Here is a 20,461-nt window from a genome sequence, read left to right as displayed (position 1 = left end):
AAGAAGGGCAGCAAAGAAGCCACTTCTCTCCAGGAAAAACATCAGGGACAGACTGATATTCTACAATAGGTACAGGGATTGGACAGCTGAGGACTGGGGTAAAGTCATTTTCTCTGATGAATCCCCTTTCGGATTGTTTGGGGCATCCGGGAAAAAAAGCTTGTTCGGAGAAGACAAGATGAGCGCTACCATCAGTCCTGTGTCATGCCAACAGTAAAGCATCCTGAGACCATTCATGTGTGGGGTTGCTTCTCAGCCAGGGGAGTGGGCTCACTCACAATTTTGCCTAAGAACACAGCCATGAATAAAGAATGGTACCAACACATCCTCCGAGAGCAACTTTTCCCAACCATCCAGGAACAGTTTGGTGACGAACAATGCCTTTTCCAGCATGATGGAGCACCTTGCCATAAGGCAAAAGTGATAACTAAGTGGCTCGGGGAACAAAACATCGATATTTTGGGTCCATGGCCAGGAAACTCCCCAGACCTTAATCCCATTGAGAACTTGTGGTCAATCCTCAAGAGATGGGTGGACAAACAAAAATCCACAAATTCTGACAAACTCCAAGCATTGATTATGCAAGAATGGGCTGCCATCAGTCAGGATGTGGCCCAGAAGTTAATTGACAGCATGCCAGGGCGGATTGCAGAGGTCTTGAAAAAGAAGGGTCAACACTGCAAATATTGACTCTTTGCATCAACTTCATGTAATTGTCAATAAAAGCCTTTGACACTTATAGAATGCTTGTAATTATACTTCAGTATTACATAGTAACATCTGACAAAAAATATCTAAAGACACTGAAGCAGCAAACCTTGTGGAAATTAATATTTGTGTCATTCTCAAAACTTTTGGCCATGACTGTATATCTGTGGTCTTGCCTGTTCACCCTCTGAGTGGCACACATACACAATCCATGTCTCAATTGTCTCAAGGCTTTAAAATCATTCTTTAACCGGTCACTTCCCCTTCATCTACACTGATTGAAGTGGATTTAACAAGTGCCATCAATAAGGGATCATAGCTTTCACATCGATTCACCTGGTCAGACTATGTCACGGAAAGAGCAGGGGTTCTTAATGTTTTTTACACTCAGTGTATAACTCATCTGTCTCTGAAGTATGTGCTGTACAGATAAGGTGATAAGGTGAGATTTTAAAGTGTGAGTCTGCTCGGCCTGGTTTTGCTCTGACGTCTGTGCTGAAAGGAAAAGTAATTGCAGTATGAAGGTGGAATGTGCAGTCCATTGTTGAAGTCGATGTAGAATTCAGGTACTGTAATACAAGCAGTCTGTAAAGGTCTCACAACAAGTCAAGACATCACCTCATAAAATGAACTTGCAAACTGGGGGAGTTTTATAATGGTTTTCGACCCAAGCCACATGAGGGGGATCCATCATGATGAAACACTGCCACAATGGCAAAAAGAGTACCATTGTGATTGGGAATCGTAAAGGCAAATCGTCACCAGAAGAACTTAAGTGTTACCCAGATCCCCTCAGCGCCTTTCGGGGAATACATCCCACATGAAAGTGGTGGTATAGTGACTCAGTGACTGCTGAGACTGAGATTCCTGGAACGATAGGGGGGGGGTCACTATAGTGGATGGGTCACCAGTCCATATCAGTACAGCTTGGTTTGGCTCGGCTCGGTTGGACTCAGTAGTGTGAAAAGCTTATACTTTCGCCCCTGAAGTAACACATCCCTCTCTCTTCCTCTCTCCTTCTTTCTCTCTGCAGTAGAAGGCGTGGTGTGTGATGAACCTGGAGAGTGCGTGTGGTTACCAGGTTGGGGTTCGGGGCCCACGGGCTGTGATGGAGCAGAAGGTCAAAAGTCGACTGAACTATGGCTTCCAGAGGAGCTCCACGTCAGACGACGACTCCGGATGTGCCCTGGAGGAGTACGCCTGGGTACCGCCCGGCCTCAGACCAGAACAGGTGAGACGCGCCAAAATCTACACAGCACCCCCATTTCTAATGCATGCCCCTTAAATTCAACACTATATGCCACTAATATGTCACATATGCAATACAACCGCTGTTCCCCTGTTCCACAAAATGACACAAGGCAGTATGTGATGATTACTTGTGGGAATTGAACCCACGACCTTGCCGTTTCTAATGTCATGCTCTTACCAACTTTTTATTAAAATTTTATTTGACCTTTATTTAACTAGGCAAGTCAGTTAAGAACAAATTCTTATTTTCAATGACGGCCTACCAGGGAACAGTGGGTTAACTGCCTTGTTCAGGGGCAGAACGACAGATTTGTACCTTGTCAGCTCGGGGATTCGATCTTGCAACCTTTCGGTTACTAGTCCAACGCTCTAACCACTAGGCTACCTGCACAAAAGGCCCAGAAGCAGATTCGCTTGTTTAGAAAGGAGCTGAAAAATACCACAGTAGCTTTCTCTGTCATTATTCTCCTTGTCATAACTCCATTAGGTAAATTACCAGGCCTCCTCAGGTTTTTGGGGTGGTGGGCAGTGCAGCGGGAGGGCTTGTCAACCTGAAGCAGGACAAAGCTGCCTGTCTTTAACTGTTTAACTGTCACCGTGGCACTTTGACCCTTGGGGCCACTGGGCTGGTTACTACTTTGCCCCTCGGGGCCGTTGACCACCACTGAAGGCTACTTTACGAGGAAGGGTCATTACAGACAACAGATAAAAAGGTGGGATGTTCTTGTCTCCTGTTTAGAGGGGGCTTCCTGCTGCTCTATTGCCCCCTATATCCACCTCCCCAGGCCAGGGGTTTCAGAACAGTACACTGACAAGACGCCCTTCTTCCAGGGCTGTGTGTTTCTCCACTGTAGTGATCACCCCATAATGTGCACTACAGGGCCGTTCCACAGAATAGCTGCTGTAAAGGCATTACAGTTAACCCATGCATTTACACACAAAGGGGAGGCTTTAGAGGCAGGGTCTCCCTGTTGATTCGGTCCCTTCTCTCCCCTTTCTCTCCCCCGATCACCCTTCATTGCTTCCACGTGTGCTTTTTAAAGGGAGGGAGAGGGGGATAGAGTGAGGGGAGTAAGGGAAGGGAGGGAGAGAGTGAGAGAGACAGATGAGAGAAGGAAGGGAAGGAGGCCTCCCCGGTACTTGGGAGAGTGCCACATAACACAAGTGGACTCTGTTTGTGACAGGCCTGTAAAAGGCAGCCGTGGCGATGCCCGCTCCAAGCTGAGCCTGGTGTTGCCAGCAACCAGCAGGACGGGGTGAGCAATGGGGGCCTGGTCCACGACTAAAGGCCTTCTCCAGCATCTGATCTGCCAGATCTCTACTAATCACTAGCAGACTTTTCCATGCCCGAGTGTGTAAATAAAAATATACACATCCTGTCTCTAAGTGGCTTTGGGGTGGTGCTTGACAAGTCTGTCTGTCTCACAAGAAAGGAGCCCGCGATGTGCTAACTTTTAGAGTAGGGATACACAAACGCACGCACATACATGCACGCAGCCCATTATCCAGGGACAGTCTGGGTAGGTATATTATTATTCCTAATGTACTGAATAATATCTATCTGGGTCAGTGAAATAGGTTAAGAGAAATTTGTGAAGGTGCTCTTCTTTCAACAGGGAACTAGAAAAAGGTCAGGACTGTTTTCATGTTCTTAACCAAGAACATTTGACTTTCATGTTACTTCACAGTATAGGTAACCCTCCGGGCTAATTTGTTTGTGTGGTAGGTGGAAGCATGGCGCTACCAACGCCAAGGTTCAATTCTCGCTTGGATCAAATACACATACTAAAAGAAAAATGAATTTGTTCCTGTCTCTAAACATCTCTCTTTTGATGTCTATGGTCCAGGTCCAGCTGTATTTCTCCTGTCTGCCTGAGGACAAGGTCCCTTATGTTAACAGTCCCGGAGAGAAGTTCAGAATCAAACAACTCCTGTATCAACTGCCTCCACATGACAATGAGGTAAGAGATAGACCCCAAAGAGTTTGTGTGTGTATGTGCATGCATGGGTGTGTGTAGTTCATAAACTGTGTGTGTCTATACTCTGTGTGTGTTTATGTATGCGTCATAAAATGCATCCCAGTGAGACCTCTCATTAAAGGCATCGTAACAGGGCAGGTCTCACAGAAGGACAGCACCCATTTCCCCCAAATCCATCCCTCCCATCCCCTTTTTTGGACTCAATGTTGTTTGAAGAGCTGTGTCCGACCCTTGTCCTTCACTGCCTTTTAGTTAACCTCTGTTTAAGACCACCTTACTACCTACCACGGTTGGTGGCAATTCCATTTAAATTCAGACTAGAAATAAACTTCAAGTCCAATTCTCCAAGCATCAACAACATTTTATTTGACTTCCAGTTGACTGAGTTGAAATGGAATTCACTCCATCCCTGTCACCTATAGCTCCACGCCATTCTGGTCATGCGTGGGAGGACAAGACATTCACGTTGCCAGCGTCAGAGTTTTTAGTCCCTTGGTCCCACGCTGGGTCACAGACTGAAATGGCGTGGGCACAATACGTCTTTTGACATAAAGATTTGATGATGTTTGCTGGGAGCCCCCACTAGCAGGATCCCTGTCATAGCTGTGGTCTTTATGGGGACAGAACTGTGGGACAGCGAGGCATTATGGGGACAGAACTGTGGGACGGGGGACGCTGCTGAAAGAGAAAGAGTCTTTCTTTATGCCACCACCACTAACAGTGGCATCACTGCCTGAGCTGCCTACCCTGTGTCTCTTTGTTGCTCGCCCTCTCGTGATTTCACTCTAAACACAACCCTTGTTTGTGTAAACTGTTAATGTCTGCTTTCCCTTGTTAGCGGTTTAGGAGGGAGACATCAAAAAGGGAGTGTTAAAAAATAAAATAGTTCTCAGTCAGAGCTAAGCCAGGCTTAGGTTTAGGGTGGAGGTTTTGGAGTGGGGATGACGGAGGTGGAAGGGCAAGAGGAGGGAAAGAGATGGCTTTGTTGAACATGCCCTGCTATGCAGCTCAACTCGCTCTCCGTCTTATGATGATTGAAGGACTGATCTGTGTGTGTTTTAGTAAAACACTAAAATACCTATTTCCTCCTAGTTTGACGTCGACTCCACTCCCTCATGTTGGTTGTCACTCTTTGTTCTGTTTGTGTTGTACAATAAAAGTCCACTTATCCTGTGTTTGACTGTTCCTTCTATCTCTCTCCCTCCCTCCCGCCAGGTGCGCTACTGCCAGTCTCTCAGTGAGGAGGAGAAGAAGGAGCTCCACATGTTCAGTGTCCAGAGGAAGAAGGAGGCGCTGGGGAGGGGCTCCCTCAAACTGCTGCCCCGGGCCCTGCTACACAGCGTCTGCGAACATGTACGTCCCCGCTCTGCCTCTCTCACCTTACCTCAGTCCCTAACAGGACACACTGATCCGCATTACTCAAGTAACTTATGTATACTATTGAGAAACAGACTACAGAGAGATGTCGCCTTTTTGTTTATCCCATTGTGAATATAAGGCTAAAACACAGACAAGAAGCTCCATGTTAACCATGCCATGCCAGAGATCCCTAAACATATGCTGGATTTTCAGCCATGCAGTCTACAATCTAAAAAGCCTCTCAGTGGTTTGGAGAGTCGTTAGAAGGTTGGCAGACTGTACTGCACTCTGCTGTGCTCGCACCACATTCAGTGTTTTATTTAGTGAATTTACAATGGGTCCTGAGCAGCCTGGGGTTGACCATCATTTTTATTTAATTTCTTTAAATGTAACTTTTATTTAACTAGGCAAGTCAGTGAAGAACAAATTCTTATTTACAATGACGGCCTACCCCGGCCGACGCTGGGCCAATTGTGCGCCACCCTATGGGACTCCCAATCAGAGCCGGATGTGATACAGCCTGGATTTGAACCAGGGACTGTAGTGATGCCTCTTGCACTGAGATGCAGTGCCTTAGACCGCTGTGCCACTCGGGAGCCCTCTTGTCAAAACACAGCTCTCTGGTGGCTCTCCCTCCAGTCAACATCACTCACTCCACTCCAAGATAAAGGCTGTTTTCTCATCAGCGCTGATGCTTGCTCACTGCCTGCTTTAGCTTATGCGATGTGTGAGTACTGTGTGTGTGAGAGCGAGAAAGAGAGAGAGTGTGTGTATGTTAAAAGCAAGGCCTGTGTGTCCCCACATGGCATACAGAGACAAACAAACAAGAGCCTGACAACCTGACCGCAGTGGGACCAGAGTGGACCACAGTTAGCCTCACGGTCATAATTCCCATAATAACACCAGATGCCATGTTCTGTACTGACGGGGTCTCAACACAGATGGAAGGGAATTGGCCACGTCTCTCAACCCCCCCTTTCTCCCCAGTAGGGCATGGGGACTTAGTGAAGCTACTCTGAAAATACTGTATAGTTTAGCAAGCTACCAATTTCTTCACACTGGAATTGGTTAAGCTACACTAAAGCTAAGCCTTAAGAAAAATATATTTTACTTAAAGTTACTTTGAAAAGGTACATCCACAACTACTTTGTGATAAATGATCATATCTAAATCAGAAATATCATAGACTTCAAATTGCAAGAACAGATCACTCTAGAGTTAAATGTTAATAGAATGTGTAATTTAGCCTATTAAACACAAAAAAAAATAGAATTATGCAGATATGATGCTGGAAAAGAAAGACATTTCTTGCCTTCAACCATATTTCCTTTTTGTAAAATAAGTAGTCTGTAGTTCCAGTAGTTAGCTACACTGCTACATGGCAACAAAAAAAAGGAATTGACTACTGAAAACACTACCACCAAGCTACTGCAAAATATAAATGAAATGACTAGTTGAACTAAATGTAGTTCACTACTCCCCAACACTGCACCCTAGTTAGCATCCAGGGTAGAGGCAATGCTGTAGGATAGGATAGAAAGGATAGGCCACAGGTACACACTCCAGACTGGAGGTTACATAAGCAGGCCATTTAGCCATAAATGAGGACATGTGGCAGTCAACCACACATTGAACTAGTAATGGAATTCATGTTTTCAAAATGTCAGTACTTTGACATTTAAAAATACAATATGCACATTTTACTGGTCTTGAATGGTCATTTTAATTAAATGTACAGTACCAGTCAAACGTTTGGACACACCTACTCATTCAAGGGGTTTTCTTTATTTTGACTATTTTCTACATTGAACAATAATAGTGAAGACATCAAAACTAGGAAGTAACACATATGGAATTGTGTAGTCACAAAAAAAGTGTAAAACAAATTTAATATTATTGAGATTGTTCAGAAGTAGCCACCCTTTGCCTTGATGACAGCTTTGCCCACTCTTGGCATTCTCTCAACCAGCTTCACCTGGAATGCTTTTCCAACAGTCTTGAATGAGTTCCCACATATGCTGAGCACTTGTTGGCTGCTTTTCCTTCACTCTGCGGTCCGACTTAACCCAAACCATCTCAATTGGGTTGAGGTTGGGTGATTGTGGAGACCAGGTCATCTGATGCAGCACTCCATCACTCTTCTTGGTCAAATAGCCCTTACACATCCTGGAGGTGTGTTGGGTCATTGTCCTGTTGAAAAACAAATGATAGTCCCACGAAGCCCACACCAGATGGGATGGTGTATCGCTGCAGAATGCTGTGGTAGCCATGCTGGTTAAGTGTGCCTTGAATTCTAAATAAATCACAGACAGTGACACCAGCAAAGCACCATCACACCACCTTCTCCATGCTTCATGGTGGGAACCACACATGCGGAGATCATCCGTTCACCTACTCTGCATCTCACAAAGACACAGCGGTTGGAACCAAAAATCTCAAATTTGGACTGATCCGACCAAAGGACAGATTTCCACCGGTCTAATGTCCATTGCTTGTGTTTCTTGGCCCAAACAAGTCTCTTCTTATTATTGTTGTCCTTTAGTGGTTTCTTTGCAGCAATTTGACCATGAAGACCTGATTCACACAGTCTCCTCTGAAGAGTTGATGTTGAGATGTGTCTGTTACTTGAACTCTGTGAAGCATTTATTTGGGCTGCAATTTCTGAGGCTGGTAACTCTAATGAACTTATCCTCTGCAGCAGAGGTAACTCTGGGTCTTCCTTTCCTGTGGCGGCCCTCATGAGAGCCAGTTTCATCATAGGGCTTGATGGTTTTTGCAACTGTACTTAAAGAAACTTTCAAAGTTCTTGACATTTTCCAGAATGTCTTAAAGTAATGATGGACTGTTGTTTCTCTTTGCTTATTTAAACTGTTCTTGTCATATGGACTTGGTCTTTTACCAAATAGGGCTATCTTCTGAATACCACCCCTACCTTGTCATAACACAACTGATTGGCTCAAACGCATTAAGAAGGAAAGAAATTCCACAAATTTACTTTTAAAAAGGCACACCTGTTAATTGAAATGCATTCCAGGTGACTACCTCATAAAGCTGGTTCAGAGAATGCCAAGAGTGTGGAAAGCTGTCATCAAGACAAAGGGTGGCTACTTTGAAGAATCTCAAATACAAACTATATTTTGATTTGTTTAACACTTTTTTGGTTACTACATGAGTCCATACGTGTTATTTCATCACTATTATTCTACAATGTAACAAATAGTACAAATTAAGAAAAACCCTTGAATGAGTAGGTGTGTCCAAACGTTTGACTGGTACTGTATACCGATTAATTCTAAACTAAAATGAATGTATAAATATTATGAGCTTAGTAAAATACTACAGTATACAATCTCTAGTTTGAGAGTGAAACTCTGTTCCCGTCCGTGTTGTTGTTTTCATTACAGTGTGGGGAGAGCGTCAACGGTGGAGAGATGGCGGTGTTTGCCTCCAGAGCGGGTCCTGGGTTGGTCTGGCACCCAGCATGCTTTGCGTGCTCCATGTGTAGCGAACTGCTGGTGGACCTCATCTACTTCTACCAGGACGGAAAGATCCACTGTGGCCGACACCATGCTGAACTGCTCAAACCCCGATGCTCAGCCTGCGACGAGGTGAGACGTTTGTGTGTGAAGAGCCATTGTGGCACACACCAAGCATTGTTCCTAAAACCACGCTGGGTCGGAATTGAACTCACACCAACACTGGCATATGTTCTCTGAAGGAAACAGCAATAACCGCTAGACCAAACCAAGCCACGCACTTCTCAAACTATTTGTTTATGTGTCTGTCTTCAGGTTATCTTTTCTGATGAGTGCACAGAGGCGGAGGGGCGTCATTGGCACATGAAGCACTTCTCCTGTTTCGAGTGTGAGACGGTGCTGGGGGGACAGCGTTATATCATGAAGGATGGGCGGCCATATTGCTGCGGCTGCTTCGGCTCGCTCTTCGCTGAGTACTGCGAGGCCTGCAGAGAACACATCGGTAAGCCCTGACCACTGCAGACAGACCACTGCTTCTGCCATTGTAAAAGAAATGCCAGAAACTACAATAAACTGAAATAGTAAAGTGTTAGACAATGTTTTTTAGGCAGTGAGAGAGTGTTAGTCATCCAATGCAAAAGATCCAAATAAGGTAACATGTCATTATTCTCAGCCAGTATAAACATGTTATATGACATATACCTAGGAGGAACTTGACAATGATTCAGGGAATCGCACCACAAAAGTGTTTAACAAAATACACAAACAAATTTCTCTCCACTAGGGGTGGACAATCCCCAGATGACGTATGACGGTCTCCACTGGCACGCCACCGAGGGTTGTTTCTGCTGTGCCCAGTGTAAGAGCTCTCTACTGGGCTGTCCCTTCCTGCCCAAGCAGGGCCGTATTTACTGCTCCAAGGCCTGCAGTCTGGGAGAGGATGTCCACACCTCTGACTCCTCCGACTCTGCCTTCCAGTCTGCACGCTCCCGCGAATCCCGCCGCAGCGTCCGCATGGGCAAGAGCAGCCGCTCGGCTGACCAGTGCCGCCAGTCGCTCCTCTTCTCGCCCTCCATCAACTATAAGTTCCCTGGGTTCACCGGTGATTCCGGCAACACAGACACCCTCACCAACAAGCTGGCCCACCTGGGTTTAGCCAACGAGGAGCAATTTTGGAAGGGGAGGGAGGGCACTGAGGCCCCCGAAGATCGGGAGGAAGAGGAGTGGGCCGAGCACGAGGACTACATGACACAGCTGCTGCTCAAGTTTGGGGAGCAAGGTGTCTTCCAGCAGGGTGAGGCAGTCGACTCCAGACCCCCAACAGATCTGTGGGTGACTGAGGCAGAGGTCAAGATGAAACAGTGTGAGCCTCAGGGCTCAAGGGCTGGGAGAGGAGGAGGAGGAGGAGTGTCAGGCAGCCAAAGCCTGGCCAGTAAGAAGTACCAGGCAGATATGTACTGGGCTCAGTCCCAGGATGGGTTAGGGGATTCAGCCTACGGTAGCCACCCAGGCCCTGCTAGCAGCAGAAAGCTCCAGGAGCTGGAGATGGAGCACAGGGCTGGTAGCATCGGGGATAAAGGCTTCCAGAGGGAGGAAAAACAGTGGTATGATGACTCTCTGGAGTGTATCACAGATGGGCTGAAACAGACGGATCAGAGCGTCAGGGACTCGATGGACTCACTGGCACTGTCCAACATCACCGGTAAGACATGTTACATCTCCATTGGAATAGCCTTTTAGTCCAGGACTAGGCTTAACCAGCTTTTGATCCGTGTAGCATACTACCTTTCAATGTTCTGTGAAGGCAGATTGCTATTTGAAACAGCATTGTGGTGAGTAGACATCTTATACAAACATATATTCTCATTATCTCTCCTTTTCTTCTTCTTCCAGCGACATCAGTAAATGGAGACAGTAAAGAGCGCCCTCTGGTCTACTCCTTGCAAAACTTCCAGGAGCTTGAGGCAGAGAACTGTGAGAACACAAGCAACATGGGAACTCTCAATTCCTCCACGTTACACCGCAGTGCCAATTCCCTGAAGAGCCTTACATCCGAGCTGGAGCAGGTGGAGGAGAATGTACCAGAGGAAGAGGCGGCTCCTCTTCCCTCTCCCCCAAAGCCACCTCACGTCCCGGAGTTGAGGAGGACTCGCTCCCAGTCCCGACCCCAACAGGTCAAGTTCTCCCCAGACGTCATTGACAACGGTCGCTATGGTGACCTGCCAGTGCGCCAGCCCCCCATGAGCGAGCGGACGCGGCGGCGTGCCTACCACTTTGAAGAGCAGGACCCGGAACTTCTTGGCTCAAGCTCCGGCCGCCATCACAACCACCACCATCACCACAGGAGGCGCCGCAGCCGCAAGTCCCGCTCCGACAACGCTCTCCACCTGGTGCCCAAGGAGAGGGCCAACCGCATGTACTTCAGAGAGGACCATAGAGGCCATAGGAGCCACGGCCACAAGGGTCCCCAGCAGCAGACCTTCCTGCCCAACCAGCAGAGGTATGGCCAGGGCCAACCTGGTCACCCCCATCCCCACCAAGTCACCTCAGATTACAGGCTCCAGCAGGGCCCAGCCATGGAGAGGTTCCTGGGGCTGTGTGGGGACAGGGGCGAGGATGACTGGTGCTCCACCTGCTCGTCTTCCTCCTCAGAGTCTGAGTCTGAGGAGGAAGGCTTTTTCCTGGGGCAGCCCATCCCCCAGCCACACAGACACTACTATGATAACCTGCCCAGCCCTAGCCACGTGGCAGGCCTGCCCTCACCACCTTACGGGGGAGTCCCACGGACTAAGTCCAAAAAAAAGAAGGGGCACAAGGGGAAAAACTGTATAATTTCATAACTTTTTTGTGGAGTACCCTTTTAAATTATACTCTGTCTGCATTGCAACCCCCCTCTAGATCTCTTGTTGCCACTGTTCAGAATATGGAAATGGCCTGCCTGCTTGCTACAAATGCCAAATTCTCTTGCCAACTGGTTGTACTACGTCTTCTCGAGATGGATTACAAAAAACAGACATGTTTGTAGTGGAATGGCATTGAAAGACTAAACAGATTGCATATTCTTTTTTTTAACCTTTATTTAAAGTAGGCAAGTCAGTTAAGAACAAATTCTCATTTACAATGACAGCCTATCCTGACCAGACCCTAAAAACGCTGGGCCAATTGTGCACCGCACTATGGGACTCCCAATCACGTCCGGTTGTGATACAGCCTGGAATCGAACCAAGGTCTGTAGTGACGCCTTTAGCACTGAGATACAGTGCCTTGGACCGCTGCACCACTCGGGGGCCCCAGTTATTAAAGGATCTACTATTTTGCTAACCAGGGTTTTAAAAATGATAGTTTCTGCCAGCAAAGGAATTATAGAATACAGTATGATGACATCACCTAATTCCATGTATGTGCTTCTTTTGTATTTAGGCTTACCAGTATGCATTTGCAGCCCTGACAAGTGGGGATAGCATATGTACTATAAAGGGCCTGGTTGGGTTGACTATTTTATTTATGGGTCATATTATATTGTAAACAGATCAGTCATCTGTATAAATGTAAAAACTGGAATATAAAGGCTAAGATTGATGATAATTGTAATAAAAAAATATATTATAACATGTCAGGTTTTTTTTTTATTCCAAAAGGAGAGCAATGTCCCCCAAAAGTTTGTACAGAACGAGTATGTGTATGAAGAATGAATATAGTGTAGAGGAACAGAAACTCCGGAAAGTTTGTTAAATAACTTTTATTACCTAATAGAAAAAGTAACAAAGAACATATACAGTACCAGTTGTTTTTCAACATGACAATGACCGAGGGAACTCCTTCAAGACTGTTGGAAAAGCATTCCAGGTGAAGCTGGTTGAGAGAATGCCAAGAGTGTGCAAAACTGTCAATGCAAAGGGTGGCTACTTTAAAGAATCTGTTTAACACTTCCTTGGTTACTACATGATTCCATAGTTTGTCTTCACTATTATTCTACAATGTAGAAAGTAGTAAAAATAAAGAAACCCTTGAATGAGTAGGTGTCCAAACTTTTGACTGGGACTGTATGACAGTAAACACCAAAAAAGATATGCAAAACATTTGTTTTCGGACAAGTTTTCTGGAGAGAACTAAACGGTATTGAAACCACAAAACTCTTCATTACGGTACACTGATAAATGTTGATGACTGAAGTCCAAAAAGCGTATTCTTTCCATTCCTTCTGTGTATACATACACATAATGTACTTTTTTTTTTTTATCTGTGTGATTTGGTTGTTTAACAGTTGGTCAGAATTGGAGTTCTGCAATGTGTCTAACTAAGGAGTGAAGAAATTACAGCTGGACATTAGGTTTAAAGGAACGACACCTGAAATCTATATAAACAGCATGGGGGAAAAAAACATTCTTTAAAATATTAACTCCCTAAAGTGACCTCAAATTCTAGAAAATATTTATTCTCAAATAAGCATGTTTCCAATAATAAAATATTTTAGTGAACAATTGTTAGTGTTTTTTCTTGAAAATGTACTTGAATATCTTGGCAGGGTCATGTTTCAGAGGATGCATGGCTCTCGACCTTTGCCTCTCCCAAGTCCGTACGGGAGTTGCAGCCATGGCGACAAGACTAACTATCAATTGAATATCACAAAATTGGGGAGAAAAAAAGGGCAAAAAATAATAATATGAATGTAATTTCTTCTTAATCACAGTGTGGAGAGGATGCCACACTAGGTTGCCTCCTCACAGTCTTCTATGCCACCACACAAACTCCACCTCTGGTCCATCAGTACCTGCACGTAATAAGGGCTTTGTGGTTCCCCCTCATGCTGACGGTTCTGGCTTCATGACCTGGTCCAGCTCTATGATAAAGTGTCGGAGGTCGTCAAGGCAAAGCTCCCTGATCTCAATCAGGTTGTCCTTCAGAGGGTTCTGGAGCAGCTTCTCCAGACTGGGCTCCTTGACCACCAGCATCTTGACAACCGTGCCAAACGTCTCGCAGTCCTGCTTGTATAGCTATAGATACACACACGGCAACAAGTCATTACATTAGAAATGTGTTCAAACCATGAAGTGAACACTGTTCTGAAACATAGTATTAGTAAAATAACTCCATTAATATCAAGAAAGGAAATTGATTGATCACCACCACAGAATCGACAATAAGAAGTACAAAGACAGACAACAATAAATGATAAACACATTGAACTATGAATAAAACAAATCAACACATGCACTATTCGAAGCAGGAGAAGCCAGCGTCATACACAAATAGAATTGAACACGAAGTTGTGCAGTGACACCTTTGCTTCAAAGTGTATTTAATAGCTCTAACACAGTTATGGGTTCAGACTTAGTCCTTGCTCCAACACTTCACTGTGAACTTCATGAACCCACATTTCTGGCAAGTAGGTGTATTCAACAAAACAGGTGTGCGAGCGAGCCTGTGTGTGTCCAACCATCCATTGGAACAGAAGGGAGTGAAGGTGTTATATTAACAGTCTGTTAGCGTTAGCTGCTCAGTTCTTTCACACCACATGGTAACAAAACAGGCCCTCAGGTCCAGGAGGCAGCTCTGGTTTTACTACCACACTAGAAAGGGCTGTTAACCTCTTAAAGCAGGGCTGGGGTCCCAGCCAGGTGCTCGCCCATTGGGCACTAGGTCTTTAACACCTGGGGTTGACGTGAACAGACCCACTGTGTGTGTGTGTGTGTGTGTGTGTGTGTGTGTGTGTGTGTGTGTGTGTGTGTGTGTGTGTGTGTGTGCGCACGCGCGCGCGTGTGTATATACCCTTATTTGATCCTTCCTGGAGGTCAGCACTCAGTAGGTCTGGCCCTGGCTTTCACACCAAAGTGCCTTATGAAGTGCCCTTAGAAAGGGAGCAGCCTGGGACAAGGGTTCAGCTCCAGGGTTGAACGAACACTGCCAATCTTTCTCTGAAGTGCCCTATAAAGTGCCCTTACTAAAGGGAGGGCACAGGGAGCAGGGGGAAGTCTGGGACAAGGGTTCAGCTGTAGGGTTCAATGGATTCTAACAAATCTCCTCTGAAGTGCACTATGAAAGTGCCCTATGGAGTGCTCTTCCAAAGAGGGCACAGGGCACTCAAGGGTTCAGCTAATCTAATCCTGCCAAGTTTCCACAGTCCTCACCAGTCTTCACAGCATAGCAAAAACGCTTGATGAAAGTTCACTAGAGCTGGCTGGTGCTAAGTTGAGCTTTACGGTTCCTTTTACCACCAATAAACGCTTTGTACCGTGTGTGTAATGTGCTTTGAATTCAAGTCTTGGCGATTTAGTCCCTCTAAAATAATCACAATAACTGTATGCTAGCTTCATTAAACATTATGGAGATAGTGACTACAAAATACTTTGAGCTGCAATAGTCTCCAACTATTTTTAGTCTGTGGCAAACTTTTTTTTCCAGTGGTAAAAGCTGTTTCATTATAGGAATAACAGACTTCAATTACTTTGTCATCAGACAGTGCCATTCTCCACATCAATTTCACAAAACAGCAAGAGATTCTTGTGACCCATTTCTTTACAGTAGTGATCTAATCAAGAAGTCCCAGGAAGCTTCCTTAAGAGGTAAAAGTGTGTCATGTTAAGACCCTGTAGCCATTTTGGGAATCTGGGCTTCAGTAGTCTTTTTTTCTACTTTAGAACAGCTTAAGCAGATTTGTTATCTTCTGACTGTGCAGACTAAATATATTAGTGCGTTTGCGGCATAAAGAGGAGTTGTTGAGTGGTCTAAGGACAGATGGACTTGACCATACAAAAAAATAAATAAAAACAGGCCTTGTTGCAGGACGCTTTCAGCTAGGAGCAAAAAAGTGTGTGTGTGTGTGTGTGTGTGGGAGGCGAGACTGACAATGCGGTACAGATAAAGAGGAGGATGTGATGTTTAAGATGCTGTAACTCACAGGTTCAGCACAGGACAGAGCCTGTCATACTGCATCCTGGATGAAACATGAACTGCCCCATGGTCAGTAGCAAACAACCACATGGTTCTCAGAAGGCCAAACTCTGACACAGAGACTTCAGCTGGGTGGGCCAAGCAACGCCATACAGTACTTTCAAAGGTCAGGGGAATAATAGAACCCTGAAACAATAAGTACCGTAATTTCCAGACTATTAAGCGCACCTGAATATAAGCCGCACCCACTGAATTTTTTCTTTTGAACATAAATAAGCCGCACATGTCTATAAGCCGCAGGTGCCTACCGGTACATTGAAACAAATGAACTTTACACAGGCTTTAACGAAACACGGCTTGTAACAAAAATAAATTGGCTTTAATGAAACACGGCTTGTAACAAAAATAAATAGGCTTTAACGAAACACGGCTTGTAACAAAAAATAACAAATTAGCAGTAAGCTTCAGTTGTCTTTTTGCACTGAGTCAATTCCTCACGCTGCTGTTTCCAACGTCTTATCATCGACTCATTAAGACCAAGCTCCCGTGCAGCAGCTCTATTTCCTTTTCCAACAGCCAGATCAATCGCCTTCAACTTGAAAGTTGCATCATATGCATTTCTCCGTGTCTTTGCCATGATGAGGGTGACAAAATGACTACCGTAATCAGAATGATGGGAAGTTTGAGAGCGCTTGATTTAATCTAAACAGTAAACAAAAAAGTTGTTTGACCTTAACCCGTTCGGCAATTTCATTGGTCTAATGAAAGCTTCATGCCGCCAAAAAACTGAGCACGTCACAGAATGTGTTAAAAAAAATAAAATAAATTGAAAGCGGGAAAAATCCATATATTAGCCGCGTCATTGTTTAAGCCGCGGGGTTCAAAGCGTGGGAAAAAAGTTGCGGCTTATAGTCCGGAATTTACGGTATATGACAATAAACCAAGCTAGATGCATGGGAAAAAACCCTCTGTTGTATAACATTGTTCTACACAATAGAACGCATAACAACAAGCAAATTCCAGATAGAGTAACTACAAAAGCACAGAAGTCATGCTACTCGTTAACTGACCATTTGGCCTACATTGTGGTTTAAGCACATCTTGAGCCATATGCTACTGAAGATTCCTGTTCATGAACTGTCACCAAGCACAACTACCACCAGAGGGATTCTTTAGGGTAGGGGAGCGCAAAGTGGGGCAAACTAGATGAAGACAGTTAGGTGAAATGATATACACTCCACCATACTCTCCAGAGACTAAATGAGGGGGTCTCTCTTCTCTGCTCTACCTGCCAATTAACTAAATGAAAAAAGAATCAATGACTACAAACGTCTCAAGGTCTCCAGTCTTCTCTCTCCCTCTATCATCATTCTCTCTCTGTCTGAGTCTCTCCTCCACCCTGAAAATACCCCCAGCTCAGCTCAACTAGCTGCAGCATGTTGAGGTAGTTAACACAGACACTGCTATCTGCTCATTCCCGCATCTCTAACCCACATTCTCCTCCCTCTAGACTGCTCTTCGAACTGGAGTCGAACTGCTATGACCTGCAGAGGTGTTTGCTGATGTAGACAAGATTCTAGAACAAATAACCGGGTTCAATTCTAGAGAGAAAATTCGACACGATTGTCGAGTAAAACCTGCGCACAAAGTACCAACAAAAAACGGACAAAATGTGGCATATGTTGGCCTGAGAGACCGATGCTTTAATGTCTGTAGCCCATCATGTCAACCGTAGCCACTGGGCCACATAATGACAGTGTTGGACAGGCAATTACCACAGAAGTGAGAGACCAGGAATACACTTGTGTGGCCATGTAAGCCCAGGGTCAAGTTCCTCTTTAAACAACTTTCGCCTACAAGTCAAAGCGGGATAAATCGTTTCTACTTCATTTGGAAGAGTTTTACCAAAACATGGAATATGCGCAATGTACAAAGCATTAGGAACACCTTCCTAATATTGAAAGCTTTCTTTGTTTAACCTCTCTTGGGTAGGGGGCAGTATTTTGGCGTCCGGATGAAAAGCGTGCCTGTAGTCAACTGCCTGCTACTCAGGCCCAGAAGGTAGGATATGCATATTATTAGTTTGGATTTTAACTCTCTGAAGTTTCTAAAACTGTTTGAATGATGTCTGTGAGTATAACAGAACTCATATGGCAGGCAAAAACCTGAGAAAGAAATCCAACCAGGAAGTGGGAAATCTGATGCTTGTAGTCTTTTCAAGTCATTGCCTATCTAACACACAGTGACTTAGGGTTCATTTTGCACTTCCTAAGGCTTCCACTAGATGTCAACAGTCTTTAGAACGTTGTTTCATGCTTCTACTGTGAATGGGGAGAGAATAAGAGCATATGGAGTCAGATGACTGAGAAAATGACATGAGCTCAATCGCGCGCACGCACCCCCTTGAGAATTAGGTGTGTTCCTTTTCATTTCTAAAGACAAAGGAATCGTCCGGTTGGAATAGTTATGATAAAAGCATCCTAAAGATTGATTCTATACATCGTTTGACACGTTTCTACGAACTGTAATATAACTTTTTGGACTTTGTCTGAACTTACTGCGCGAGAACAGTGCATTTGGATTACTCGACTGAACGCGCAAACAAAATGGAGGTATTTGGACATAAAGATGAACTTCATCGAACAAAACAAACATTTATTCTGGAACTGGGATTCCTGGGAGTGCATTCCGATGAAGATCAAAGGTAAGTGAATATTTATAATGTTATTTGTGACTTCTGTTAACTCCAAAATGGCGGGTATCTGTATGGCTTGTTTTGATGTCTGAGTGCTGTACTCAGATTATTGCAAAGTTTGCTTTCGCCATAAAGCTTTTTTTTAAATCTGACACAGCGGTTGCATTAAGGAGAAGCGCATCTATAATTCTTTGAATAACAGTTGTATATTTTATCAACGTTTATGATGAGTATTTCTGTAAATTGATGTGCTCATTCACCAGAAGTTTTGGGAGGCAAAACATTTCTGAACATTACACGCCAATGTAAAATGGGGTTTTTGGATATAAATATTAACTTTATCGAGCAAAACATACATGTATTGTGTAACATGAAGTCCTATGAGTGCCATCTGATGAAGATCATCAAAGGTTAGTGATTCATTTTAGCTGTATTTCTGGTTTTTGTGACCCCTCTACTTGCTTGGAAAATGGCTGTGTGGTTTATCTTGTCCAGGCACTGTCCTAACATAATCTAATGTTATGCTTTCGCCGTAAAGACTTTTTGAAATCGGACACTGTGGTTGGATTAACGAGAAGTGTATCTTTAAAATGGGAAATAATAGTTGTATGTTTGAGAAATTTGAATTATGAAATTTTTGTTGTTTTGAATTTGGCGCCCTGCTATTTCACTGGCTGTTGGCGAGTGTGTCCCGCAGGTGGGACGCTAGCGTCCCACATACCCCAGAGAGGTTAACACCCCAGCCGTCCTGCAATCTAAGATAGATGCCCTCAATCTCACACAGATGATCAAGGACCCTACCAGGTACAACCAAATCGCCCCCGCGATATGCAACTTTTCAGGGAAGTCAGGAACCAATATACTCAGTCAGTTTGAAAAGCTAACTGTAGCTTTCCTAACAGAAATTTGCATCCTGTAGCACTAATTCCAAAAAGTTTTGGGACACTAAGGTCCATGGAGAATAGAAGCACCTCCTCCCAGCTACCCACTGCACTGAGGCTAGGTAACACTGTCACCACCAATAAATCTACGATAATGGATCATTTCAATAAGCATTTTTCTACGGCTGGCCATGCTTTCCACCTGGCTACCCCTACCCCGGCCAACAGCTCAGCACCCCCTGCAGCAACTTGCCATCGATAAAAGACAGTACTGTGCTGCTGTCTTCATCAACCTGGCCAAGGCTTGCGACTCTGTCAATCACCGCATTCTTATCGGCAGACTCAATAGCCTTGGCTTCTCAAATGACTGCCTCGCCTGGTTCACCAACTACTTCTCAGATAGAGTTCAGTGTGCCAAATCGGAGGGCCTGTTGTCCGGACCTCTGGCAGTCTATGGGGGTGCCACAGGGTTCAATTCTCGGGCCGACTCTTTTCTCTGTATATATCAATGATGTCGCTCTTGCTGCTAGTGACTCTGATCAACCTTTATGCAGACGGCACCATTCTGTATACATCTGGCCCTTCTTTGGACACTTAACAAACTTCCAAACAAGCTTCAACGCCATACAACACTCCTTCCGTGGCCTCCAACTGCTTTTAAATGCTAGTAAAACTAAATGCATGCTCTTCAACAGATTGCTGCCCGCACCCGCCCGCCCGACTAGCATCACTACTCTGGACGGTTCTGACTTAGAATATGTGGACAACTACAAATACCTAGGTGTCTGGTTAGACTGTAAACTCTCCTTCCAGACTCACATTAAGCATCTCCAATCCAAAATGAAATGTAGAATCGGCTTCCTATTTCGCAACAAAGCCTCCTTCACTCATGCTGCCAAACATACCCTTATAAAACTGACTATCCTAAGGATCCTTGACTTCGGCGATGTCATTTACAAAATAGCCTCCATCCAGTTTGCTGAGTAGAGTGTTGTAGTCTATCACAGTGCCATCCGTTTTGTCACCAAAGCCCCATATACTACCCACCACTTGCGACCTGTATGCTCTCATTGGCTGGCCCTCACTACATATTCGTCGCTTCAGGTCATCTATAAGTCTTTGCTAAGTAAAGCTCCGCCTTATCTCAGCTCACTGGTCACTATAGCAACACCCACCTGTAGCATGCGCTCCAGCAGGTATATTTCACTTGTCATCCCCAAA

General features: G+C 44.9%; 2 protein-coding genes across 4 annotated transcripts in view; one reads left to right on the top strand and one right to left on the bottom strand.

Annotated features, from left to right (window-relative positions):
• Positions 1–12,384, top strand: part of LOC106573091 (prickle-like protein 1) — a 47,582-nt gene extending 35,198 nt beyond the window's left edge. For both annotated transcript variants that reach the window (XM_014147784.2, XM_014147785.3), the window contains exons 2-8: positions 1,742–1,939; positions 3,807–3,920; positions 5,154–5,291; positions 8,702–8,905; positions 9,089–9,275; positions 9,558–10,475; positions 10,667–12,384. In XM_014147784.2, coding sequence (XP_014003259.1) covers positions 1,760–1,939; positions 3,807–3,920; positions 5,154–5,291; positions 8,702–8,905; positions 9,089–9,275; positions 9,558–10,475; positions 10,667–11,613 — 2,688 coding nt within the window. In that variant the 5' untranslated portion in view covers positions 1,742–1,759 and the 3' untranslated portion in view covers positions 11,614–12,384. The remainder of the gene's footprint in view (positions 1–1,741; positions 1,940–3,806; positions 3,921–5,153; positions 5,292–8,701; positions 8,906–9,088; positions 9,276–9,557; positions 10,476–10,666) is intronic.
• Positions 12,385–12,497: 113 nt separating this feature from the next.
• Positions 12,498–20,461, bottom strand: part of LOC106573092 (periphilin-1) — a 42,332-nt gene continuing 34,368 nt past the window's right edge. For both annotated transcript variants that reach the window (XM_014147789.3, XM_014147786.3), the window contains one exon: positions 12,498–13,767. In XM_014147789.3, coding sequence (XP_014003264.2) covers positions 13,576–13,767 — 192 coding nt within the window. In that variant the 3' untranslated portion in view covers positions 12,498–13,575. The remainder of the gene's footprint in view (positions 13,768–20,461) is intronic.

The sequence above is a fragment of the Salmo salar genome, chromosome 16, assembly GCF_965601325.2.
Source record: "Salmo salar chromosome 16, fSalSal1, whole genome shotgun sequence".
NCBI lineage: Eukaryota > Metazoa > Chordata > Actinopteri > Salmoniformes > Salmonidae > Salmo > Salmo salar.
The sequence above is the reverse complement of the archived record's forward strand: the minus strand, read 5'-3'. Positions and strand labels throughout refer to the sequence as shown.